The 26,984-nt window shown below is 44.4% G+C and overlaps 1 protein-coding gene across 1 annotated transcript in view; it reads left to right on the top strand.

The window, feature by feature from the left end:
* The window catches only part of LOC134466003 (collagen alpha-2(IV) chain-like), a 44,047-nt gene extending 17,270 nt beyond the window's left edge, over positions 1–26,777 (top strand). The window contains exons 15-41 of the mRNA XM_063219902.1: positions 1,736–1,891; positions 2,280–2,366; positions 2,973–3,124; positions 4,150–4,260; positions 4,546–4,729; positions 5,222–5,305; positions 6,318–6,425; positions 7,209–7,430; positions 7,856–8,014; positions 10,474–10,641; positions 10,979–11,122; positions 15,443–15,547; positions 15,671–15,852; positions 16,183–16,246; positions 16,717–16,791; positions 17,739–17,828; positions 18,491–18,595; positions 18,889–18,960; positions 19,922–20,059; positions 20,497–20,604; positions 20,947–21,102; positions 22,517–22,624; positions 23,176–23,316; positions 23,869–23,985; positions 24,365–24,553; positions 24,835–25,118; positions 25,988–26,777. Coding sequence (XP_063075972.1) covers positions 1,736–1,891; positions 2,280–2,366; positions 2,973–3,124; positions 4,150–4,260; positions 4,546–4,729; positions 5,222–5,305; positions 6,318–6,425; positions 7,209–7,430; positions 7,856–8,014; positions 10,474–10,641; positions 10,979–11,122; positions 15,443–15,547; positions 15,671–15,852; positions 16,183–16,246; positions 16,717–16,791; positions 17,739–17,828; positions 18,491–18,595; positions 18,889–18,960; positions 19,922–20,059; positions 20,497–20,604; positions 20,947–21,102; positions 22,517–22,624; positions 23,176–23,316; positions 23,869–23,985; positions 24,365–24,553; positions 24,835–25,118; positions 25,988–26,260 — 3,782 coding nt within the window. The 3' untranslated portion in view covers positions 26,261–26,777. The remainder of the gene's footprint in view (positions 1–1,735; positions 1,892–2,279; positions 2,367–2,972; positions 3,125–4,149; positions 4,261–4,545; positions 4,730–5,221; positions 5,306–6,317; positions 6,426–7,208; positions 7,431–7,855; positions 8,015–10,473; positions 10,642–10,978; positions 11,123–15,442; positions 15,548–15,670; positions 15,853–16,182; positions 16,247–16,716; positions 16,792–17,738; positions 17,829–18,490; positions 18,596–18,888; positions 18,961–19,921; positions 20,060–20,496; positions 20,605–20,946; positions 21,103–22,516; positions 22,625–23,175; positions 23,317–23,868; positions 23,986–24,364; positions 24,554–24,834; positions 25,119–25,987) is intronic.
* The last annotated feature ends 207 nt before the right edge of the window (positions 26,778–26,984 follow it).

Genomic DNA, 26,984 nt, shown 5'->3' with positions numbered 1-26,984 from the left:
TGGATCTGGTATTCGGCAGTTACCTAAAAATCAGGATCTGGGGCATCTCTACTTCTTACGTAGCCTACGCTTTTCAGTCAGGCCCAATCGCTGTATGGAGTGAAAGCCCTTTGGAAGCGGCCGTTGAAGGCAGTGTGGCAGTAAGACAATGAGTCTTAAAAATAGTTTAAAAAGGGCCCATGTGTGCGAGTTGGCTATGTGTTTCAACATGGTAGGATCCGGTATCCGTTTCTGGATCCGGCAGGATCTTAAGCAGTGGATCCGGTATCCGGCAGGATCCTAAAAATCAGGATCCGGTGCATCTCTAGTCTCCGACGTTTCGACGCCGTGCACGTCTTCTTCAGGGTCAAGAAGACTCTGAAGAAGATGTGCACTGCGGCGAAACGTCAGTCTTTATGTTTGCACCACAACAAAATGACTAAAAAGTATCTGAGTGCTCCAGTCTTCCCTGGCCTAGTCTTTCTGAAGTGGACCAGTTTACTTAAAATGGCGGTACTGTAATGGTCCAAGGTGCACTGTGTAGGATGAAACTGTGCTGTCTTCTGCCAAATTTGATCTTTTCATGAATATTTACTAATTTATTTATTTTATGTATTTATTTATTTGTACATGGGGAATGCCTCTTGAGATGCAACATCTCATTTTCAGTAGGGTCCCCTTGAAACTGGATAAGACAGTACAAGACCAAACATTACATCGTACAAGACAACACACATTCACACACTCATTCAAACAGCAGCCTCTTCGTTCCCCCACCTCTACAACCCCCAAAGCAGTATGTTCTTGGTTAGTGGGACAGGCAGTAAGTACAAGGCATACAGTCAGAGGCAAAGGTACTGAAAAAAGAAAATAAACATAGATGCAAAACAAAACAGGAAAACAGAGACTCAAACAACAGTTCCTGAGAAGCATTGAGGAAGTATACAACCCTAATAACCCAACTAATGAACTAATATTTACTAGTATGACCAAAGTACAGTATGTTTTGCTGCTAAAAATGTCTATTTTCTTGAATTCAAAATGGTGGATAATAGATAAGTTCCCCCTTTTCATGTATGAAAAGTGCAATTTACCCAATCATATTGAATACTTCGAATTTGATGGTGGTGGTAAGTATTCGTGAAAAAGGTAACATTTGTGAACGGGCAGCATGAATTGTGGAAATAAATTACACAAATATTACACAGTGAACCTTTAAGTATCATTTAAGTATGGAATGTTTTTATTTTCTTCTTGTCTGTTCTACAGAGAATAAGAAATCATTCTCACCTAGTTTTAACTTTAATTTTTGTTAACCTTTTTTTTCTCTCTCTATTTTGCACTTGTGACCTAATGGGTCATGTGACTTGTATCTAAGGTTGGGGTGGGGTGGGTGGATATTGATCACTGACTTTGTAATGCCTTTGTTTCCCAACTTGGGAATCTGTTCATAAATAAAAAGCAGTGAATCACAAAAAAAAGAAATAATTCTCACCATTGCCATTGTTGTTTTCGGTGTGCTGCTTTGAATTGAACCAATGAATAGAACAGTTGAGGCCACACACTATAAAAGACCATGCCAATGGTGTACACATTTTAAGAAACTACCAGTTGTCTTTAAACCAGAAGTTGTGAAACATGAAAAATAATCTCAAAAGATTTGCTGACTTTCAGTTGAATTGCACTTATCAAATGTGCTGTACATACACAACTAGTTTTCAAACTGTTAAAAATTAGCCTATCATGCTTTCCTCAGGCTCAGATGGCATCCCTGGACTTAAAGGCCCTCGTGGTCCTAAGGGCTATAAGGGGGAGCCCGGCCAGTTTAGAAATGGCATTGGGTCAACAGGACCTGCTGGACTCCCTGGCCCTCCCGGATATAAAGGCAATCGAGGACCCGCCGGTCCCCCAGGTGCGAAACTGTCCAGTGTCCACATTTTTCTGTTTTTTAACTACCTAATAATCTAGTCCACCATTTCATCACTGTGGAAGCACACGTTACATCTGCTCATAAACAGGAGAATTGATCATTGATCAGGAATCTGCTGTACATATAATATTGTGTTATATACAGTATTATTATTTGGTTATTTGTATGATGATTTCTTAAATTGACTATGGGTTCTTTGTCTTTTTTCTGCATTTTTTTTCCTGCACCACTACCTGTACCTGCATTGCCTTATTTCCAAGGATGTGGTGAGATTTCTTTACACATTCTTGTAGTTTATCAAATCCTACTGAGGTTTGAAATTATGAATGTGTGTGTGCTTTGATGTTGTGACTTGTGACCTGCTCCACAGGTTACTGCCATTCCACTTTGCCTGGGTACCCTGGGCAACCAGGAGACCGAGGACAGCCTGGACGAAGTGGACTGAAAGGTCCCAAAGGTACGTGAATGTGAGACTGTGTTAGTGGGAGATAGACGATTCGTTCAATGGACATTTCATACGTTTCATACGTAAGACGTTTCCTTCACCATAAAAGACATTCGTTCAACCCATAAAGACGTTTCGTTCAAGCCATAAAGACGTTTCGTACAACCCATGCAGGTTGAGCAAGTTGAATGAAAGGTCTGTCAATCGTGTTAGTCAGTCAATGGCAGTACAGTCAATGGATGTACTGCGTTCTCTAGTTGTGCTTGTGTAAATATAAAACAATGCCATCAAGATGAAACATGAAATGCAATTGGAATGTATGTTGTCCCATTACATTAAATGAAATGCACTGTGCATTTGAATCAGTGTTGCCAGATGTACGATAATTATCGTATTTGTACCATCATTTTTTCCATTTTGTCCTCTGTACGATAAAAAAAACATGATGTACGATGATTTCAAAGTTGCCATTCAGTTCATTTAGATGACTTGAAACTTCCATTTGAATCTTGTACGACAAGTTTCTCCCAAAAAGCCCCCAAAATGATAATTTTGAGGTTTTGGTACGATAATTCAGCATTTTCCATCTGGCAACACTGATGTGAATGCTGTCTTCAGGCTACCCAGGGGAGTGCCTGTGTAATGAGCTTCCTGACCACCGAGGACCACCCGGACCCCCAGGGCCGCCTGGATACCCAGGACCCGTGGGAGATAAAGGACACAGGGGTGACCCTGGCAACAACGGTGGCCCCGGGACCCCAGGCTTTCCAGTAGGAGCTCTAGTGTATTATTACATTGCATTTTAGAAGACGCTTTATAACCAAAGCGACTTTCAAAAAGAGGACCTAATCATAGCCAACATTACTAGCAGATACAAAGTGCACAGGAAATATACAGAACAAGAATTGCAGATGCAAAGAAGGGTATATTAACCGAACACTGCCTGCTTTTTATGCCACTCATATCATCCATTGTGTCCAATAGATATAACATACGTATGGTATGGTCAGTTATAATGTAGTTGTTTCACTGTTGTGTTCATGTTTTTTGAGAAGTGGTGTTTGAAGACACATTTTGCTGTTTAGGGCTCACCTGGACTAACCGGTGGACGAGGTGGCAAAGGAGAGAAGGGAGACCCATACATTGGCTGGAAAGGTAAAGTTGCTTATAAATATAAATTTAAGTGGTGTAGATAGTACACAAAACGTGGACCACCAATTAGGTCTTTTCGTGTGTTTCAGCACAAGTGAACAGTTGTATTCTGAGTGTTTTCCCCTTCTTTCTTTTCTTTTCTTTTGGTCTGCTGTTGTTAGCTTCAACCATAGTGTGTAGATCACGAATGGCATCTGCTAAATCGATGATTGTTCAGTAATGTTGTGATATACGCGTATTGTGTGATTGTTGGAGACTGTCCAAATGTGTCATGGAGTCAAGCAGGGTGGAAAACATTTAGGTGGAAAACATATTTTGCAGGACCTGTTCAATGCGTTCTAGTTTGCTTAAAACTGAGGTAATTAGTAAAAGACGTTGCCATGTAACTGACATCAGAGCAATTTTTTAATTTTTAATTTTCTCAATCTCAATACATGCACTAGAACATGGACACACTCACATCAATAAGTACGCTATGTTCTGCTGCAGCCTTCTAGGCCGAAAAGGTCCTCAAGTGTGATGTCAATCTAAAGAATCGCTTTTCATGAATTAAAAACTTAAAGGGGTAGAAGAACAAACAACAGTACAACATTGATGTTGCAACTGTGCAGTCATGTTTATTTTCCCATACATACATATATAGGTGAGAAAGGTGAGCCTGGAGTCTGGGGGCCAAGAGGACCGCCTGGAAGGGACGGTGAGACAGGTTATGATGGCGATCCTGGGATCCCTGGAGAACCTGGTCCACCAGTACGTACAGAATATTATTTACATTTTCAGACGACAGAGTAGCTCCCTAATGCACCTCGTACCTTCAGTGGCACGCTGTAACAGTCATTGAAAATACTATGACATAACACATTTAGTAATGCACTTCGACTTGGTCATTGCCTTTCTGGTAACAGCAAATTTATAATGCAGTTTCTTAGCAGTTTAAATCCTTCGCTATTTAAAATGGTCGTTCTGTATTCTCAAATTGTGTGTAGAATTTCTCTGAAGTCTTTTCTTTTTTTTTGGTAATACAGTTCTGCTTTCACAGGGTGGTGGTGTTGTAGGGTGTAAAGGTGAGAAGGGACACCCAGGCTCTCCTGGTTATAAAGGAGCTCCTGGTCAGCCCGGCCGGCCGGGTCCAGGCATCCCTGGACGAGAGGGACCCCGGGGACCAGATGGGGATCATGGACCGCCAGGTTTCCTTGGCCTCCCGGGATCTCCTGGTCCCCCTGGTAAGCATTGCTTCTCTTTTATTTCCTTGTTTCTACTGTCATGGGGTGCGTTCCAGTATGCGACCTTGCGTCCTCCACTTGTGCTTGTGGCCTCGTACCAGGAAGTAATGCGTTGTGATGACATCACTGACAACAGCATTATATTTCAATATCTCGCACAAGCTCAATTGTAAAGTCATTTTCACATTTGCAAACTGGATTGTGAATGAAAAACAGTCCCCCAAAAATAGTTTAGGCTAGGCTGACAGTGGAGAATTGTTTTCTCCACGGAGGCAGGGCATCAGCAAAACGTGAGGCCACAAGCGCAAGTGGAGGATGCAAGGTCGCATATTGGAATACACACATAGAGTACGTCTTGCTTTGTTTTTGACCTGGTTAGTCCATCCTTTTTGTCTATATTGTTGACATGCTTGCTTTGCAGTATGTAAACGTAGTTTAATACACATTAAGAGGAGTGGTGATTATGTGTTGTTTTGTGTCTGTTTCACTGAGGTGATGTATGTGAGCGGCCCTGCCCTGATGGAAACAGAGGCCCAGATGGACCTCCAGGACTGGAGGGACCCAAAGGATATCCTGGTCAGTGCAAAAGTTCATAGATCCATGCACATGGGTGCCGCAAGGGGGGGGAAGGTGTTACAGATTCTAAGGGCCCGACAGCACTAAGAGGGCCCCTGGAGGGATGCTGATAACGTAATGTGTCATTTTGGGGGCCCAAAATTTGAATCTTTCATAGGGCCCAACATTTTTAGCGGCGCCCCTGTCCATGCACAACTTCCACTGAAGGTGATGGTAAACGCAGGAGTGTTCAATATTTCAAAGGAAAGAAGTTTAATGCACACTTGTTTGACTTTTTGCTCGTTTATTCAGAGCAAACGATGCGTTTCGCCTCTGTAACCCATCAGGTTCGCTCAAGCATACAAACCTGATGACGCACAGAGGCGAAACATGTTGTTCGTTCTGAATAAATGAGCAAAATGTCAAACAAGAGTGCGGTAAACTTCTTTCTTTTGAGATATCCTGGCCAGTATTCATATATTGTCAATTGTTGAACTTGTTGAACAATCATTGTTTGTTTACTCAAATATTGTGCACAGGAAAATAATCCATCTAGACTTTGCAAAGACTAAAAAATATTAAAACTACGGTACTGTATTCTGCATGGCCTAGAGTAGGAGCCACGTTTTATATCCCCTTCCATATGCATACCATTCAACCTCCATGGGACTTGCAAAGAAATGTGGTGCGGTGTGCATGTGTGTGGATGCATGCGTGCGTGCGTGTGTGTGTGTGTATGTAAGAGAGAGAACGTGGGTGCGTGTATGTGAACTGATGTAAGGCATTTTGCTATACTCAAATGTTTGTTTATTATATATATGTTTACTGCAATGTGCAATAATGTGTATTAGGTCTTTGCGTACGTTTTGCATTTGTGTATCTATGTAAGCTGTCAGACACCTTAATTTCCCACGGGTTTAATAACAGAACTACACTCTACTCTACTCCTCTACTGGCACCAAATAAGTGGCTCCTACTGTGCCTGCAAAGCTACTGTACACTACAACATCATTACAAAATGTCTGTTCTGCAGGGAAGCCTGGGAGACCAGGTACTCCAGGCCAACCAGGTCCCAATGGGCTGGACGGGCCTAAGGGAGAGAGAGGGGACAGCTGGGATGACACTGGAGTCGGCCCCATAGGTACACTACACTACACTAATGTAGTAATAATTTTAATATCGGCAAACAAACAACTCAGGTGGTAAGCACTGACGGCCGGAGAAGTTACTGCGTGGAGACAGGAAGTATTCCACCCAGAAAGTTCTGAAGTGAATACAAAAGGCCACACTATTTAACCATTTCCCTCCCCCACAGTCCATGTCGTCAGCTTCTTCTGCGCATGTGGGGTCCCGCATGGCCAGATGCACTGTCCATTGTCTTGTTGTCCAGCGAATGCAATTTCATATTTGTTGTTCAGCAGCCACACCAAGTAGATGCACATGTTTCCAATAATGTTGAGTGTCCCGTGACCCATTACAGAAAAGCTTACACACAAGAATATGTCACTATATGGGGACTTCCCCAGCCAAATCATGAGAATAAAATGAGAATATAATATAAGAATAGTAGAAGGTTAAGAAAACTCAGATGAAACTAAAAATTTCTCCACACTACACTACAGGTGTTGCTACAGTATTCCCACTTCTGCTGAACGGCAGAATTGCACTGATTACTTTCTGTGAAGTTCGCACCCATTGGCCTTACCGTGGCATTTGCCTGCTACGCGGCTGACCGGTGGGTTCGATTTCGGCCTGGATCCGTTGCCGACCCTTCCCCGTCTCTCTCGCGCAATTTGCTTCTTGTCTCTTCTTCACTATCCTGTCTCGTAAAAACTAACAAAGGATTAAAAATCCCCCCAAAATGCTTTAAAAACACACATTGTACATTGTATTTGGATCATGTGCAGCGCCTTTGTGTTTCCAGGCGGACGTGGGCCACCTGGTGATAAAGGGGACCCAGGCCTACCAGGATACCACACTCCTGGGCCGCAAGGGCCCCCTGGATTCCCAGGGCCTCCGGGAGCCAAAGGGTTGCCAGGAGACTCCAACCGGAGAGGCCGACCCGGCCTACCTGGCCCACCTGGACCTCCCGGGCCGTATGGACCTAAGGGCATAATCGGCCATACTGGTCCACCTGGAACGCCTGGTACGACGTCAGTGAGCCTCTTTTGTTCCAGCATAAGGCCTCACAATGCTGTAATACGTAGACATTGAAAAATACTATGACATGAGTCATTAGTACATTACATTACAGTACATACATTATGGCTTGATCAAAGCCATTCTGGGCCATGTCTTATCACATAAAGCTTTCTACATTGTTTTGTATTTTGTGTAAGCACCTGGTGTATATGTAGCCTCTTACTGCTGATGGGGTCGCCGACGGGCCTATTCACTATTTGCTGAAATACTCAACTACATCATAACAACATTGTTATGACAGTACCAAGAGCCTGAAGTAACAGATTAAGACATAGCCTTTACAATTGTGGTGACAGTAAGGTTATAACATAGGCTCTGTGCTAAGGGGTTAAGTGTATTTACTCAGTCGTCCTTGTCTGTCTTTGGCAGGAGCACCAGGTCTGTCAGGGCCTTTCGGTTACAAGGGGCAAATGGGAGACCCAGGGGACACGGGAGCTCCAGGGCCAAAGGGGCGTCCAGGCGTCATCTGTGACTTGCTGGCCGGTTTGCCGGGTGCACCTGGGCTACCAGGACCTGTCGGACGCAAAGGTGAGAGGCAGCCACAGTGGATAGCGATTTAGTGGAAACAGTAACCGTGCGATCACACCGCTGAACGCGTGGAAACAGGCAGAAGTAATGACTTTGTATGGGAGAGCAGGCGCCAGAAGCGTTAAAAGCCGCAAAAGCGTTTCTAGAGCCGAGGGAGACTCGAGGGTGTCAAAAGCGTCAAAAACCGAGGTCGTCAAAAGTTGAACTTCATATCAAAATATGTAATGAGCTCGGCGCTAGCAGGCGTCAGCCAATGCAATGTTCAATTTTTTCTAAACACAAGCTTCGGTTGGTCGAGATCCCTGGTCGAACGCTTCAGGTTGAATCGTTTGCCGCGTTCAATGCCCCTGACCTGTACTTTCCAGGCAGGAGTCAGCAGCGTTGTAGCTCTTTCAACGCCGGCGGTGTGATCGCACGGTAAGAGTTGCTACTGGTGATGATATTGTTATTGCTGCTGTTTTTAAAGCACACCCACTTCACACAGTGGTCCCTTCCTTTCCCCATGGTCTTTTTACCACTTTCTTGTGTCTTATGTCTTATGTTAAGATGTCTTACTTTATACTGTATTTACAAACCCCAACTCCGGTGAAGTTGGGACGTTTGGTAAACAGTGAATAAAATCAAAATGCTATCATTTTCAAAACATTCAATCTATTCATTAGATGGAGAATAGTGAAAAGACAACATATTAAGTGTTAAAACCAAGAAAAAATATTGTTTTGGGGGACATATGTACTCATTTCTAATTTGATAAACGCAACACGTCTCAAATAAGTTGGGACGGGGATCAGTGAAATTTAGTAAACATCCAAATAAGATAAAACAACAAAGAAGAACATTTCAAAATGAATTGTACTGACGGACAATATAGGTGTCCAGGTATAAGATCATCACAGAGAGGCTGAGTCACTCAGAATTAAAGATGCAAAGGGAATAATTACCATAGTTATTACATACATTTTTGAATTCCCTGTGATTTACCACGATTGAGTGTATATATAAGACATATTTTTGTTATTAAAATCATTGTATAGGTTCATGACATCATGAAATATATATTGGCTGTAGTCTCACTCTAGCACTCCAGGAATTAGAGCTATTGAAAATTGACCATATTAAGAATGCTTAATGCGTGCAAATGATACAGGGGTGTAACATTCTCCTAAGCACTTGAGCTCACTTGAAATAGACCCAGAAGACATGGGAAACTGTCCTTTGCTTACAGAAGTCAGCGGAAGTTGTAGAAGTCCATTCTTTTTGACAATAATAGAGCATTGCACATCCTGTGCTACAGTGAAAATGGACCATCCAACTTGTGTTAGTGCTAACTTCAAAAGTCAGCCTCCATGATGGCATGCGGGTGCAGTAGTGCATTGGTTAAGATGTTCTCACTCATCTGTAGAGTTAAATACAGTGCTGAATGGTATAAATGGGTTTTAAACAGCATGAAAAGCCACTCATGCATTATATTTTGAAGGGAGATCTTCGATTACTGCCACATAGTAAGGTCAAATTGCATTCTCTACTATGTTTTAACAGTTTGGCTCCATCATAAGGACCAGCAGGTGATAAAATGGTGGGCTTTTGGTCAAGACCTGTCACACTATAAGCACTACAGAAAGGAAAACATTGCAAAACATGACAAGGAATACACCCACCATTTAAGCTGGTGAAATCATGTCCAAGATAGGAATTAACACTGTTTTTTTTTATATAAAATCATCTCATCGGTTAATGTATTTAACTGTTAAGTGTTGTCTTTTGTTTTGTTTTTAGTCTTCCTCGACATTTGCTGCCATTTATTGTGCCCGTCCCAACTCTTTTTTAGACGTGTTGGATTTATGAAATTAGAAATGAGTACATATGTCCCCCAAAACAATATTTTTTCTCGGTTTTAACATTTAATATGTTGTCTTTTCACTATTCTCCATCTAATGAATAGATTGAATGTTTTGAAAATGATAGCATTTTGATTTTATTCACTGTTTACCAAACGTCCCAACTTCACCGGAGTTGGGGTTTGTATTATTATTTCACAATGTTACTATCACTATGTCAGAAATGTCACAATAGGACATAACAGAAAATGCACGACCATACCTCTTTTTAATATATGTTCTATGTATGTCTTCTGTTGCCCAGTCTTGCACTTTTATATGTCTGTATCTGTATTGTATAGGTACTATAGGTGTAATGTATGTGTATGTCTATGTCTAACTGTTTATGTCCATAACTTAAGTCTATGTCTATGTCTGCATGGGAAAGTAAGAAACAAAATTTCCATTCTTCGTAGGACCAGCGCATGTAAAGAAATTGATAATAAACCCGACTTGACTTGACTTGACTTGAGCAGGTGGGTTGAAAGGAACCCACACATTAAACTGTTTGGCCCTATGCTTCTACCCTTCAAGCTATTCTGTATGTGTGCTGTGTATATTGTGTGCCACTTTTGCCTCAAGGTTACAAGGGTGACAGAGGTGAGGATGGCCCACCAGGTCGTGCAGGCCATGGAGCCAAGGGCCTTCCGGGACCTGCTGGGCCCCCAGGAGCCCCAGGGGGGAGAGGGCCGCCAGGGCTCAGCGGCCCACCGGGTCACCCTGGAGCATCAGGCTTCAAGGGAATGAAAGGTGAGGCCAATCGCACATCATAATTGTGGGGACGCTGTGGCGCAGTGCGCTAAGCCCCCCCGCATTTGGGCTTGCATGCCCACAGGGACCCCGGTTTGAGTCCGACCGGGGTCATTTCCCGGCCATCCCCCATTTCTCTCTCCCAATCATTTCCTGTCTGTTCCTGTAATAATAAAGGTCAGAAGGCCCCAAAAATACACACATCATAATTGTAATGTAGGCATTAATGGCTAATCAATCAATCAACTTAATAGTTCTCCGCCAACCAAAAGGCTTCATGTGCAATTCATAGTACACAGATGCGGCATTTTTTTCTTATTTGTCATTTGTACTACAGGTGCAACAGGGGTCCCAGGAGGGCCCGGTCGTGGCGGTTTCCCAGGTAACCCTGGTCCCCCAGGTTTTCCAGGAAGAAAAGGGGATCCCGGTGGCCAGGGATATGATGGCAATCCTGGAATTCCAGGCTACAATGGACTAAAAGGTGTGTTTCTTTTTTTTTTTTTTTTGGTCTTTTATTAGTTTGTTAATGACAGGACAGTGAGAGATTTTGACAGGAGATATGTGAGAGAGAGATGAGGAAGGTTTGACATCCGGTGTGCTTCTTTTTTATTATTACATTACATTGCATTTGGCAGACGCTTTATAACCAAAGCGACTTTCAAAAGAGGACATAATCAAGCCAACATCACAAGCAAATACAAAGTGCACAGGAGATATACAGAACAACAAGTGCAATTGCAAAGAGGGGTTCGTTTTTGTTTTTTGTTTTTTTAAAAAAGAAGAAATAACGAGTACACACACACACAAACACACAGTCACAAACTAAACTAAACTAAACATCATGTCAGGAGTCTGCCCTGGGGCAAGGCCAGTTCAAGCATTAGTCTAGTAGATTCTCTCGAAAGAGGAATGTCTTTAGTTGTTTCTTGAAGGCTGCAAGAGATGTGCTTAGTCTTGCTGCCTCTGGGAGACTGTTCCACCACTTGGGTACCACAACGGAGAACAATCTTGACTGGGAGTACCTAGAGCGACTGGATGGCAGAGCCAGACGGCTTGTTCTGGATGAGCGCAGTTCTCTTCCAGTAACATAAGGCGTTAGTAGGTCCTTCAGATAAGCTGGGGCCGTTCCTGTGATGGTTTTGTAGGCAAGGGTCAATGCCTTGTGCTTGATCCGGGCGGCGATCGGTAACCAGTGCAACTCAATAAATAGAGTAACATGGGTCCTTTTGGGTTGATTGAATATCAACTGTGCCGCCGCATTCTGCATCATCTGCAGAGGCTTTAGCGCACAAGCAGGTAGACCTGTCATGAGTGAGTTGCAGTAGTCAACGCGGGACAGGACCGTGGCCTGGACCAGTGGTTGTGTAGAATATTGTGTCAGCACAGGTCTGATATTCCGTACGTTGGACATCTGGATTCGACAGGTCCGGGTGACCGAGTTGATGTAGTTGGAGCATGACAGCTCTCATCACAATCATGACGCCAAGGTTTTTGGCGACTTTGTTTGGGGTCACGATGGTGGAGCCTATCTTGAGGTTGATGTTGTGACTGAGCGGCTCTTTAGCTGGGATCACCAGGAGCTCTGTCTTGGCCAGGTTCAGCTGTAGGTGGTGGTCCTTCATCCATGTTGACAAATCGGTGAGGCAGGCAGAGATGCGTTCCGAAACCGTGGTGTCCTCTGGACGGAACGACAGGTACATCTGGGTATCATCAGCATAGCAGTGGTAGGAGAACCCATGTGTTTGAATGACACGTCCCAGGGAGGAGGTGTATATTGCAAACAGAAGGGGTCCCAGCACTGATCCTTGGGGTACGCCTGTGGAGAGGGTGTGAGTCGTAGACAGCTTCCCTTGCCATGACACACTGAAGGTGCGTCCAGAGAGGTAGGAGTTGAACCATGAGTGGACAACGCCTGTGATTCCCATGGCTGTGAGTATCAGGAGGATCTTGTGGTTGACTGTGTCAAAGGCTGCAGACAGGTCTAGTAGTATGAGGACCGAGGATAGTCCTTCCGTTCTTGCAGTCCTTAGAGCTTCAGTCACTGAGAGTAACGCCGTTTCAGTTGAATGTCCACTTCTGAAACCAGATTGTTTTGGGTCGAGTAATCCGTTCTGGTTTAGGAAGTTGGTGACCTGCTTTGCAACTGCCCTTTCTAGCGTCTTGGATAGGAAGGGAAGCAGTGAGACAGGTCTGTAGTTTTCGACATGAGCAGGGTTCAGTGTAGGCTTCTTCAGTAGTGGTGTCACCCTTGCTTGTTTGAAGGCGGAGGGGACAGTGCCGGAGGAGGAGAGTGAGGAGTTCATGATGGATGTGATTGCTGGGACCACTGTTTGGGCAATGTCTTGAAGAAGGTTCGTGGGCACTGGGTCTAGTAGGCAGGTAGTGGGACGGCTTCTTGTGATGAGTTTGGAAACGTCTTCTTCAGAGAGCAGAGTGAATTCATGAAGTGTTGCAGGAGTCGCCGTGTTTTCCAGGGGGGTGTCTTCTGGGCGGGAGGGCGATTCACAGAATTGCTTGCTAATATTTGCCGTCTTTTCCGTGAAGAAGGTGGCAAAGTTGTCCGGGTTAAGGTCTGTGGGCGCAGGAGGGGGGGGAGGGTTGAGCAGTGACTTGAATGTAGAGAACAACTTACGTGGGTCTGTAATGTTGCTGATCTTGTCGTTGTAGTAGGTCGTCTTGGCAGCTGTTACAGAGGCGGAGAAGGATACTAGTAGAGATCTAAGTTTTTCAAGGTCAGATGGGTTGCGGGTTTTGCGCCATTTCCTTTCTGCCGCTCTGAGGGTGGTACGTAGAGCTCGGATGGTCTCTGTCAGCCATGGTCGCGGTTGTGAAGGTCTTGCAGGTTTAGTGACTAGTGGGCAGAGGTTGTCGAGGCAGGAGGTCAGTGTGGAGCTGAGCGAATCTGTAGCAGTGTCAACATCGAGTGAGGAGAGCACGCTTGCTGAGGGCAAGGCATCTGCCACCACTGATGCAAAGCTAGTGCGTGACAGGTTGCGTAGATTCCGCCTATATGTGACCAAGGGAGGGGGGTGGGTGTAGGTTCGGGTAGGGAGGTGGTGAAATGGAGGAAAAAGTGGTCTGAAACATGCATTGGTGTTACCTTGATGTTGTCCGCTTGGCAGTCCTTAGTCATGATCAGGTCGAGCTGGTTACCACTCTTGTGTGTCGGGGGGCAGCTGGCTAGTTGAATGTCTAATGACTTCATCAGGGCCTTGAGGTCTGTGGCGTACGGCTTCTCTAGATGTATGTTGAAGTCGCCGAGGACAAGTAGGGGGCCGCCTAGGTCCGTGATGGAGGAGATCAGCGTATCCAATTCGTCAATAAAGTCGCCCAGTGTTCCTGGGGGACGGTAGATCACAAGTACAGACACCTTGATTGGGGCTGTTACTTTGATTGCATGGTATTCCAGGCAGCTGTAGTTGTTGGCAGGCAGCAGGGGGGCATAGCTCCAATGCTTGTTGATAAGGATCCCAGTTCCGCCTCCTCTTTTCTTTAGCCGACTGGTGTGTGAAAATGAGTAGTTAGCTGAGAGTGCTGCTGGAGTGGCTGTTTTTTCAGGCTTCAACCAGGTTTCTGTTAGTGCCAACAGGTCAACAGAGAGACTACTAGCATAAGCAGAGATAAAGTCTGCTTTGTTGACAGCTGACTGGCAGTTCCAGAGACCAACAGTGAAGGAGGTGATTGAAGTTGTGTTTGGTTGTAGTGGCTGAAGGTTGGCCAGGTTTCTGCGTTGGTTGGAGGGTTTGAAAGGCCTGCGCCTTCTGTAGATTACTGGGATTCTCTGGAAACACATTGTCAATGTAGGTCAGCAGTGAGATAAAAATGTGCCTTACGTGTCGTTGCTTCGGTGGAGTTGCACAGGTAGAGTTGCTTGTCTTGTCACTCGTCGATCTTAGCACGAGGAGGGCTGCCGCTTCTTAATGGGACATCCTAATGACACCTGATACATTAGCCACAACCACATCCTTAGCACTTAATGCAAAGCATTTGAAACTTCTGCAGTGCCATTCGGTCATTCTTTTTGCCTCAAGAACCCTTTGCTGCTTACCAAAGCATGAACTGTGGGAAGTGAAGTTGGCCAATAATGTCTTTCCTCTCCCTGAAATTCTTCAATCATTCTCTTTGTTCTGAAAATGGACTAAATTTTGTGAAATCACAAGGACCAACAGCACTGGCTTTAGCTTTTGCTTACATTCTGAATGTAAATCTTCAATTTTGGGAATATAGGGCTTGAAAGTCCCGCCCCTTAGTTCCGCATTTCATGGGACCGTAGCTGACCATCTAATAGCAGGGTAGCAAGTACATATCGTCTGATTCCAGTCATTATAAGTGCTGGGCTACTAATATGCTGTTTAAGGAGCTGAATATAGATTATTCATGCAGAAGTATCAATATTTTGAAGTGTTTAGTATGGAAAATTATAGAAAAATATCAGAAACAACATATGTGAAGCTTGTGGCACAATTCAAAGATCAAGGTATATATCATCGAAATATAATTTTAACACCGCCATTGGATTACATGTTAACATTTTCCGCCAAAAAACGCTGTGAGGTCTCATGAAATCGCAGGATGTGACGTCACTTTCAAGCCCTATGGTAGTTGCTGACATCCCCTATTCCCTCTGTTACAGCATAAACTTGTGTGGACTTGAGCAAAAGCTAGAGGTCTTTGGGTCTATGTCATTGTTTTCTTTTTGCTGGTTAGCTCATTTGATTATTTTAACTAGATATATTAATGTTGGAAAGTTTTGTTAGACCACTTCATGACTGAAAATGATCCCACTGAACAACACTTACAGGTGACAGGGGGTACCCAGGCGACCCAGGGAGAGCTGACTTTACAGGAAAAGGTCGAAAAGGAGAACCAGGACCCAATGGCCAAGATGGATTTCCTGGACCTAATGGTATACAGTAATGCAAAGCATGGCATATTTCTAAAGAGACCTGTTTTCTTCATCTCATTCCCTCATAGCATGCAGGACACTGTACATAGGATTAGCAACCGCTATTCTGTATTTCCCGCCCAGGTGACAAGGGCAATAGAGGCCCACCAGGTGGAGTGGGGCGACCTGGCTTGGACGGCCCACCTGGATATCAGAAAGGCCCACCGGGGCCACCAGGACGGTCTGGGCCAAACGGGCCTCCTGGCGACAAAGGACTCAAAGGAGAGCCAGGCCCCCTTGGCCTACCGGGCGCTTACGGCCACAGGGTAAACATGGGATTACCAGTCTGTTAGTCAGTAGACCTGCTCATTCTCTCACGGCAAATCGACCTTGGGTGTTTTGAAAGGCACAATATCAAACGAAAGTATTATTATCACTAAATCATCAGTAATGGGCAAGATGGATTTACAATCCTGTGCCACATTTTCCAAATGACCTGGTTTTACCTGCCCAATTCAATCAGGTGATTGCCTGTTTGAATTATCAAGTGGTTGAATTGGGCAGGTAAAACCTGTTGATCAGCGTATGCCATGCCACTCATGAAGGGAGCAGTTGGAAATATATTCATTTGCCATTGTTCATGTTGTCCCATTTAGGGTGACCCTGGCTTTCCAGGACTCTCAGGACCACCCGGGGTACCAGGCCACGATGGAGTGAAAGGTAAGCTGGGTGGCAATCAAAGCCAAATTAAAACATGGTGTTTACATATGTGCGTAGAACTTTAAAGGTACACTGTGCAAGATTTTTAGTTGTTTATTTCTAGAATTCATGCTGCCCATTCAAAAATGTTACCTTTTTCATGAATACTTACCACCACCACCAAATGTTAAGCATTCATTATGACTGGGAAAATGAAATGGTCCGCCTTTTTGAATTTCCAGAAATGGACATTTTTAGTTGCAAAACTTACTGTACTTTGATTATACGAGTAAATATTGGTTTATTATTTAGTAAATATTCATGAAAAGATTAAATTTGGTAATAGGCAGCACAGTTTCAATGATCAGCATAGTTGCAGTACCCATTCTGGCCACATTCTACACAGTGCACCTTTAAGTGGAAGCCATGAAGTGCATAAGATTACAGCACAGTGGCATGCATAAATGTGACACTTTAATACCCTGCTATAGGTGAACCAGGACCAAGCCTGGGGTACCCTGGCCCCCCAGGCCCGCAAGGAAGCCCAGGAGAGGGCGGCTCTACAGGTGAATTGTTTTCCCTATATCAACATTATTCAATTTTTTTGTAAATATTTGCCTATTTGAAATACATACTCTCCCTCTTCTTTTTTATCATGGGTTTCCCTGCCAATGAATATAATCAGGCTGTACTGGTAAGTGATTATTAGTATAATCGGCAAGCATGCGGCAAGCATACTATTGTTATCCGACTGTTTATTAGTATGCTTGCATTTCAGCAAGCATACTATTGCTATCCGACCGTTTATCCTTAATTTTATTATTCTATATTTTTATTCTATGACTTATTCCACCAGTCGCACAGCTTGAGAGTCCATTCATATGCACCCTTATTTATATTCACCATGAGGGCAAATCAGCCACAAGGAGGCGCTACAATTATACACACTTATATACGGCTCTGCAAAAATGTATTTTGACCAATATGGTAGATGTCAAACAGAGAGTTAGCTCATATCTAGACGGATAACTGTATGTTTTGTATGCATGGACGGCAACACATGCATGAAGGCATAGGTGCCGGAAAGGATGATGCAAAGGTGCATTTGCATCCCCACTTTTGGGCTCCCTGAATGAGGCTTCCTGAACTTTTACTGCAGATAAATGAGTGGAGTGCAGCAGCAGCAGTATTGATAAGAAATAAAGAATGAAGAAAAGAATGTACTACCACTTTAAAACTCGTTTCTGCGCCCTTGCATGAAGAGCAACGAATGCATGAAGGGTAACATATGCATGAAGGGCTACGCATGCATGAAGGGTAACATATGCATAAAGGGCAAGCATACTCCAGCATTTTCTGTGAGGAAATGCAATCTACTTGTATTATATTATTTATATTATATAATATTATTTATATTATATTATATTATATTATATTATATTATATTATATTATATTATATTATATTATTTTCTTAGATCCTGGTTAATTTATCCTCTTGTATGTTCTCCCAGGACCAAGAGGAGATGTTGGAGACCCTGGTGTCCATGGAATACCTGGCTTCCCTGGTCTTAAAGGACGTCCGGGGCCCCAAGGCCCTCCTGGTGATTTTAAATAGTGTTATACTGTGTATACACATACAGTAGGACTGCAATGCGATATCAGAAAAAAATGTGATACTCGATAACAGCATGCAATACCTCGATAACGATATCTAGAAATACGTATAGCCGAGTGCTTTTCTTGTCACTAATTTGTCGGTCTGTTGGGTGGCGCGGCTTTGGTCGTGGCGGGCTTCTCACACATTTGTTGACGTTCAGCTAGTGATTGGACAGCACAGAATATTTTTACCTGTTATTGATAATTAAGTCATTTTCGAGATACGCATATTGCCACTCTTGATATCGCGATTTGTATACATTTTCGATATATTGTGCAGCCCTAACATACAGGCTCTGAATCCACCATCATGTCATCCATTTACATTACAGTGTTGTTCTTTGGTAATATTTTCTTCAGTTGCCCAAAGTTACTGGTAACTAAATAATTGGAATACGAATGCAGAGGAATAAAACTGGTGGTTTGTTTCTATGCTCCAGTCAATAAATGTTGTCTACACACTCATGTGTTTGTCTTAAACATGTGGGCTATGATTATGTATTTTGACTATGATTATGTCTTCTTTTGAAAGTCGCTTTGGTTATTAAGTGTCTGCCAAATGCAATGTAATGTAATAACATAGTTATACTGTACTGTACGTATGCAGGTCCTCTAGGTCCACCCGGATCAGGATCCATTGGTCCTCCAGGCCCTCCTGGTACCCCAGGCCCTAAGGGAGACAAAGGCCACCCTGGACCCTATGGACCATCGGGTATGACTATGACGGCCATCCACTGGCCACACACTCACGCAAAAAAAAAATTGGATTTGGGTTTTTGGGTTCTGTGCGGCTTTTACTGGGTTGTGTTTCTTTCTGGCCCTTCAAAAGTGGAGACGTGCTCACACTATCGCCTAAATATTGTAACAGTTCTTAACTGGGTGCTGAATCCCACATGGCAATCGCCATTACACGCTGAAGAAGGGCTCTGCCCGAAACTTTCGTGGGCGAATAAACAAAGAAAAAAATCTGAAGAGTACTGTCCTTCGCTTCCTTCTTTCTTTCAGGCCCGCCAGGAGATCAGGGTCTGCCTGGGTTGGATGGCCTCACAGGGGTGAAGGGAGAGAGAGGGTCAAGCGGTGAGTTACCAGCAGCACCTCAAGGCCAACACTTCAATTATATACATTTCAACTGTATATTTTGCATAATTGTATAGTCTATATATTTTATTAGAATAGCTAGCCTGACCAGGGACTGGGGTTGCAAATTAGCTACCTAGCTATAAACCTTTTATGTACCCACATCTGCAAGCTGTGACATGGCCTTGCCATGGCACGTTTGTAATAATGTGCACTGCATTGTCCCTGACAAATAAACCACAAATAATAATAAAAAACACCCACCATTACTGAATCATGGCTGATATATGCTATATAGAGAACAGTGTTTCCTGCAACACATTTGCCAGCCAGGTAGGTGAGAGGTTGGAGGTATCAGAAGCATGTTATGTTATACTAAACAACTTCAGAAATTATTACATTCACAATACAAAGTCCTCTCAGAGCACCTATTTTTTGTGATTAGCTTTTTATTAGGTTTTTAGTTAAAAGAAAAACAAAACAAAAAACAAACAAACAAAAGCGTCATCCTCACATCATGAAGTCAGGGAATAGTGGACCGTGGGGGTGCGGGGGGGTTGTCCTCTCAGAGCACCTATTAGAAGCGGTAGGTGTTGTTAAGTTGGCCACCTTAACTATTAAGTAGGAGGGTACCCTGTAATAATTAGAGATTAATAATGACGTAATAATTTGACATTAGGCCTCCCCTTTTGCAATGCTTACTGTAATGCTTCTCCACCTGCTTCAGTCTCAACACCAGGGGTCAGTGGTGCTCTCAGTTGTTTCTACTCTGACTCTGAGCCCTTGTCTGAATGGGTTCTATGCACAAAACACGATCATCTATATCCTCTTTTTTTGGCTGACCGTTATTGTCCGTTAAAGCCCATTACACCAAAATTCATTCTTGTACTGAAATGTCTTTGTTGTTGTAGCAGTTTTAGTCGTTTAATATTGATATTCTACTTTGGGTGCGTCTTTCTAGGAACAGGCACAGGTGGTCTTCCAGGACCCCCTGGTTTCCCTGGAGACAAAGGCACACCAGGAAGCCGTGGATACCCTGGGCCCGGCGGGCCTAATGTTCCGGGCCCAAAGGGTGAAAGGGGCCACCCCGGAAACCCAGGTGATAACCCACTTGTGATGACGTCCTCGCTGACATTCTCTCCACTTAACATAATTGGAAATAAATGACAGTACAGGTTAAATACTGTATATATGTCATTTCAGACAAACAGAGCCTGCAGATCATTCATACCTACAGTACTAGTATATCCATGTTAAACAAGACAACTGTAAGACTGAATAGCACATTGCACCTTGGTACTGAATAACTGCACTTTACTGTGTTTAAGTTGGGTTTTTGTCCTATTGTCAACCTGTCTTTTTGTCCTAGAGGGAGGGTGGGTGTTGTGTTTGTCTATTGTGTTTTTGTCTATTGTAATGTCTTTGTAATTGTATCAGATGCACTGAAAATGGCACAGAACAATTTTCCGAAAGGACAAATAAACAATCTACCTATGTATGTTACATACAGTATGTACCTATATTTCTTTTCTGCAGGCCTTCCAGGTGGTCCTGGTGAGCCAGGTGATCCAGGGAAAGACTGCACACTCAGCAACAAAGGACCTGACGGCTACCCAGGCCCAGCTGGCCCTCCCGGACCTCCAGGTTAGCACCGTGACAACTGTGACGATATGCAATACGCAGCCTGAACTCTGTGTGTGTGTGTGTGTGTGTGTGTGTGTGTGTGTGTGTGTGTGTGTGTGTGTGTGTGTGTGTGTGTGTGTGTGTGTGCGTGCGTGCGTGCGTGCGTGCGTGCGTGTGTGTGCGTATATGTGTGTGTGTGTGTGTGTGTGTGTGTATGCGTGGGTGCGTGCGTGCGTGCGTGCGCGTGTCTGTGTGTGTGTGTGTGTGTGTATGTGTCCGTGCATTCGTGCGTATGTTCACGCGTGTGCTTTTTATTACATAACTCGATTGTAACACAGGGCATTGTTTTGGCTCGGCTGTCAGGTCCCCAAGGTCCTCTAGGGCCGCCTGGCCCAGCTCATGCCCGTCGAGGTGACCCCGGAGATCCAGGACCAGCAGGCCCACGCGGGCTCAAAGGCGACCCGGGACCCAGAGGGCACGATGGACCCCCTGGATACACCGGGCCTGCGGGACCAAAAGGTTGGAGGAAGTCAGAAGCACTCTACTGCATGTGCTCTGGGCCGCTGCTAAGGTTTTGGAGGCCGTAAGCATAACTGGTCAGGAACCCCCCCCCCCATAATTAAACAAGAATAATGGACCTGTGGGACCACAAGTTTGGAGGAAGTCACAAGCACTCTGTTGGGCTTCAAGTGCTCATTATTAAGCATTGGTTTCCCCTTACAAGGCAGCAGCATCAGCTTTACTTAATAACCAAACGTTTTTCTATTTTTTTTATATCCCAGACTTAAAAATATTGTTAGTGTGTACCTTACATGTTTTGACGGCAAACTTGTGGCAGCAAAAGTGTGTGTGTGTCTGTGTGTGTGTGTGTGTGTGTGTGTGTGTGTGTGTGTGTGTGTGTGTGTGTGTGTGTGTGTGTGTGTGTGTGTGTGTGTGTGTGTGTGTGCGCACAGAGGCATGTGTGTCTCTTCAAAGGCTTAAGTCTGTCCAGGCAAACAGGTGTTCTCACAACACGATACGATACGATACGATACGATACGATATACAATTGTACTTTATTGTCAGTTTACACTGAAATTCATTTGCATCCCTGAGCAACACTCGTAAGACAGGACATGCACATAACATCACAAGACTATTGCACAACTGACAAAAACTCTATCGGACAGTTGCAGGCTCGAATCCCGCCCTTACCTCTCCCTACACCTCCATCCATGGCTGAAGTGCCCTTTAGCAATGCACTTAACCTCACATTGCTCCAGGGACTTCAACCAAAACCCTGAGAAAAACTGTAAGAAGCTTCGGATAAAAGCGTCAGCTGAGTGCAATATAATGCAATGTAACATTTCAAATTCCCATGAAAAGGGAACCAATCAATTTTGAGCATTTCCAGTGACACACCAGCTCTGTTAACAGGCGAATGAAGAAACGGGTGGTCTAATCGATTGACAGTTCAACCAATAGCATGCCAAGGAATTTTATGAGCACGAGCTTGACACGGCCTTTGCATCTCCCGGAGAGAAATATTGTAGATGGCCGAACTTTAGTCCCGGAGAGACTTGCAGTTGCATATGTTAGAGCAGGCTAACAGTGTGTACCATAGTGTATAGGAAGCCACATACAGTAGAGAGTGGGATGTGTGATGTTTTGCCGACAACAATGCTATTTTTTAGAATTCTTCCACACCTCCTTAGGCCAGGTGGGGCGGTGCAGGTAGGAGTGGAACCACTGGGTCACCAACGTGGAAACGTCGCAAGTAAAACGTAACGCAAATGTGAACAGTGTGCAGTGGCGTTGCAGCGTTTTACTTGCGACATTTCGGTCTACATTGACGTTTCGGACTACATAGACCAAGGCGTTGCAAGTAAAGTGCTGCAAATGTGAACACCAGTGTTCGGGAGCTTTCTTTACTTGTCTCATGTTTTGCCAACAGGCCATAGAGGAGGGCCGGGCCTAAGGGGCACAGCCGGAACCCCAGGACCTCCGGGATACGGGGGCCCCACGGGCAGCAAAGGACAAAGGGGCCCACCCGGTGCACCAGGTACAGTGTGTAGACCAAAGTCGTGATAGGCCACCGCTCATCTGTTTAGAAGGTGCAGGATTCAGTTGAAATGTCTGTATAAAAAGGGGACAATTTGCACGCTTCTTTTTTGTGCAAAGAAGCTATACTTGACATGAAAAAGTCCATTCCCTAATTACTTAGTTAACTGTGATGCACAGTGAGATTGGTGGTTTTACTGTAGTGGTTTTATTGGTTGAAAGTTATCCCCAACCTTTTCCACAGCAAAAATATCTGCCTGCCCTGTCCTGTTGGAAAAGGATGGCAACTGCATCATGCTCATTTGTTTCCAAAATAGTTACTGTGATTATAGTGTCAAAGTTCATGTAATGTTGCAGTCTTCCCCTAACCATTATTCAAATGTAACATTTTACCTTGCCTTGTCTAAATGTGGCGCCAGTGTGATTGTATACAGTATATATATGATACATATATATTATTATGAGGGCGACACAACATGATGCCTTGCTGTGTAGTGTGTACGTAATTCCATGCCTTGCCCCTGTCTCTTCTTCAACACATGTTTGCTGCAGGCGTGAAGGGCCCATTGGGTTTGGTCATAGATCAGCCGAGGCCAGTACCATCCCGTGGGCCACCCGGGCCGCCTGGTACCGCTCCAGGACTTCCGGGCCCCAGAGGCCCTCCGGGAGGCACGGGACCACCAGGAAACAAAGGTGCATATTATAGCACTGTGATCAATGGAGGTTTATATGGGCCATAGGCTATACATGGTCTCAGTTTAGTTCTTTTTTTGGTGTTTTGGTTGCTTGTTTGGTTGTTTGATTTTTGTAATACACTGCTTACAACTGGAGAGTAAATAAAACAACAAATAAGAACAACAATGTGACCCATGACAACTGACCCATGATGCACGTGTTCCATTGTCCTTATCACAATGTGTGTGTGTGTGTGTGTGTGTGTGTGTGTGTGTGTGTGTGTGTGTGTGTGTGTGTGTGTGTGTGTGTGTGTGTGTGTGTGTGTGTGTGTGTGTGTGTGTGTGTGTGTGTGTGTGTGTGTGTGTGTGTGTGTGTGTGTGTGTGTGTGTGTGTGTGTGTGTGTGTGTGTGTGTGTGTGTGTGTGTGAGTGGGTGTGTGTGCGTGCGAAGAGTGAAGAGTATACATATGTTCCACCACTATTAAACATAAATGTAAACTCGATCCAGCACATTATTTTTAATGAGCTAAAGGCTTGGTTTTGGTGCTAATTAATCATTGACGTCCCTGCAGGACCCAAAGGGGGCCCTGGAGATAGAGGGCCACCTGGAGGTCCCGGGTTCGAGGGGCCAAAGGGGCAGAGAGGAGACCCAGGGACCCCTGGCCCATCAGGATATGCAGGACCACAAGGTACTGTAGAGGTTATCTATATTCACACTTTTTCCAGTGGCCAAACCAATCGATCCTCTGTAGTTATATACTCTGGAGGATTGGGTTGGTTTTTTTTTAGGAGGCATACAATTGGATCCATGTATTTAACATATGTACTCAAAATGATGTAATGTTGACCCAGCCGTGGCTCAATCGGCTTGGCACTGAACTGCTACACCGGCGACCCGGGTTCGATTCCGGCCCAAGGTCATATGCCGAACCTGCCCCGGTCTCTCTCTCCCAACTCATTTCCTGTCTCTCTGTAACTGTCCTGTCACAATAAAGGCATGCAAAGCCAAAAAAGAGAAAAAAAATATGCAATGTAGATGAAATACATGCTGTATGTGTCATCAACTAGGCCCGACAGGACCACCAGGAGACCAAGGTTTCCCAGGAGGGGCAGCGCCAGCCCACCCGGGCTTCCTGCTCGTCATCCACAGTCAGTCAGTCGATATTCCCAAGTGTCCTGATGACATGCAGGCCATGTGGACAGGCTACAGTCTTCTCTACCTGGAGGGGCAAGAGACAGGCCAGCCACAAGACCTTGGTAACAAAAAAAATTATTATTAATTGATCCATTAATAATAGTAGCATAATAATAATAATAATGATAATAATAATAATAGTAATTATAAATAATAATAATACAATTAGTGACATTTGCTTACTTTAATAACTTGTAGACCGCAATGAGCAATTTAGAGACTCAACTAACACGTTTACCGGTACTCTCTGTCCCTCCCTCCCTCATTCTCTCCCTCCCTCCCGCTCTCCCTACACCCCTCTCCTCCTCTCGCCCTTTTCTGATCTCTTCTCCCTGTCCCACAGGCCAAGCCGGCTCCTGCATGCCCGTCTTCAACACCATGCCCTTCTCCTACTGTGGCAGGGCGACCTGTGACTACGCCAGCCGTAACGATAAGTCCTATTGGCTCTCCACCACCGCGGCGGTGCCCATGATGGCGGTGGAGGGCCACAACATCTCCCAGTACATCAGCCGCTGTGTGGTGTGCGAGGCGCCCTCGCCTGCCGTGACCTTCCACAGCCAGGGGGACCCGGCCGTCTCCTGCCCATTCGGCTGGAGGACACTGTGGCTTGGATACTCCTTCCTCATGGTCAGTATTTTATACTGTATGGAAAAGTCCGCTTCAACCAGGGTTTTATTGCTCCCACTGATTTAGCATTTTCCCGTGACGTTTTGGGTAGGAACCTCTGTGTTCTGTATGTGTTTTCACGTCTGAAGAAAGATTTCTACCAGAAATGAAAATGAAATGAAAATAAGTGGGAGCAAAAAAAAAACCTGGTTGAAGCAGAGTTTTCTCTCTTTTTATCTGGCTACTGTATGTGTTTGTCCTTCTCCCAGGGCAGACGTTTGGATGTGTGAGTTTCTACGTACCTACTACTTCAGTGTTTCATATGGTGCACAGTAGTAGACACACAGAGTGAATGTGTGCAAGGTTTTCTAGTGTGGGCTAGGCATGTTCAGGATGCAAAGAAGCAAGGTGCATACAGTGTTTGGGCATGTGCTATGTCGTTGGACATTCATGTGCTATTCGTTGGATCTTTTAAAGACCACATATGGTTGCAGAGTTTGTTTCGGTATGGTTGAAGTTGTATTATCATCTAGCTTGGAGGGTTTTAACCCCTTAAGACCCAACATTATAAATTAGCTGTTACCAGAATGGCAATGACCAAGTCATTATGTATTACTAAAGGCCCCATGCACTGTCATGGTAGTGGAGTACTATAGTAGTTAACTTTCAATATCTATTACAGCGTGCCTCAGGAGGTATGGCGTGCATTAAGGGGCTATGACAAAAAGTCACATATGAATAGAGAATACTCATTTGTTTGTTTGTTTTGTGTGTTTGTTTGTTGTGTGCTGTGTTTGCGTGTGCGCACGCGTGCGCCTGTGTGTGTGTGTGTGTGTGTGTGTGTGTATGTGTGTGTATGCATGTGCGTGTCTACACTGTCTCCCCCTCAGTCCACCGGCTCAGGAGATGAAGGTGGGGGTCTGTCCCTGACTTCCTCGGGGAGCTGTCTGACAGACTTTCGAAGCCAGCCCTTCATTGAGTGCCAGGGGGCCAGAGGTACATGCCACTACTACGGGAACTTGTACAGCTTCTGGCTCACCGGCGTCAACGCTCGGGACCAGTTCAGGGTCCCGCCGCAGCCTGGCACGCTGAAGGGTCCCGCAGAGCAGCGAAATCTAGCAAGCAAATGCCACGTGTGTATGAAGACTGCAATTACAATCTGATAGTGAGCCTGTTAAGTTGTACGTTTTCTATTCTTTTCTTTGTTTTTTTTCCAGTATCATCTTTTATGAGACCGCAAGTTAGTAATCATACTTTTTACGAGGGTAATTTTAGTGCACGTTAAATTGGAGAAGACCTTTGTTAAAACGATTTGTTTGCAAATGCCAAAGTGTTTGATGGAAATGACTCAATATTGAATCTGTGATAACACTACACCACTTTATTAACCTGATTTGGGCATATTGGTAGTGATCCAATATGCCCAAATACTTTGTGTAGCATTTACTTCATTTGTGTTGGTCATTGGCTATTTCCATTCAATCATGTCCCGTGCTTTCATGAGATGTGAGTCTAATTGGGGAAGCCACCCTGTTCTCTGTGCTGAACGTGCTAAAATATCAGTTAAAGCAGAGGCAGCCCATGTAAACTGTGACTGACTTGTTACTTTTTCTAAATTTCCCTGTTTAATAGTAAATGATCGGGTTAAAAATAATAAAATCCATGTCCATAGACACATTGTTCATGGAATGCAAATGTGATTCTTGGCTGCTTCCAGTGTCCAGACATACCCTGCACTGTCTCCTTATGGTTCTCTATGGCAGTGTTTCTCAAACTTTTTTAGGCAAGGCTTCCTTTCAATTCATGAAAAATCTCAGCCCCCCCCCTTACCAACAAGCCGTAACATGGCCATACTGAGGCGACGTAAATTTACTTTATTGTGCGTAA

This window comes from Engraulis encrasicolus, chromosome 16 (assembly GCF_034702125.1).
Source record: "Engraulis encrasicolus isolate BLACKSEA-1 chromosome 16, IST_EnEncr_1.0, whole genome shotgun sequence".
NCBI classification, from domain to species: domain Eukaryota; kingdom Metazoa; phylum Chordata; class Actinopteri; order Clupeiformes; family Engraulidae; genus Engraulis; species Engraulis encrasicolus.
The sequence above is the reverse complement of the archived record's forward strand: the minus strand, read 5'-3'. Positions and strand labels throughout refer to the sequence as shown.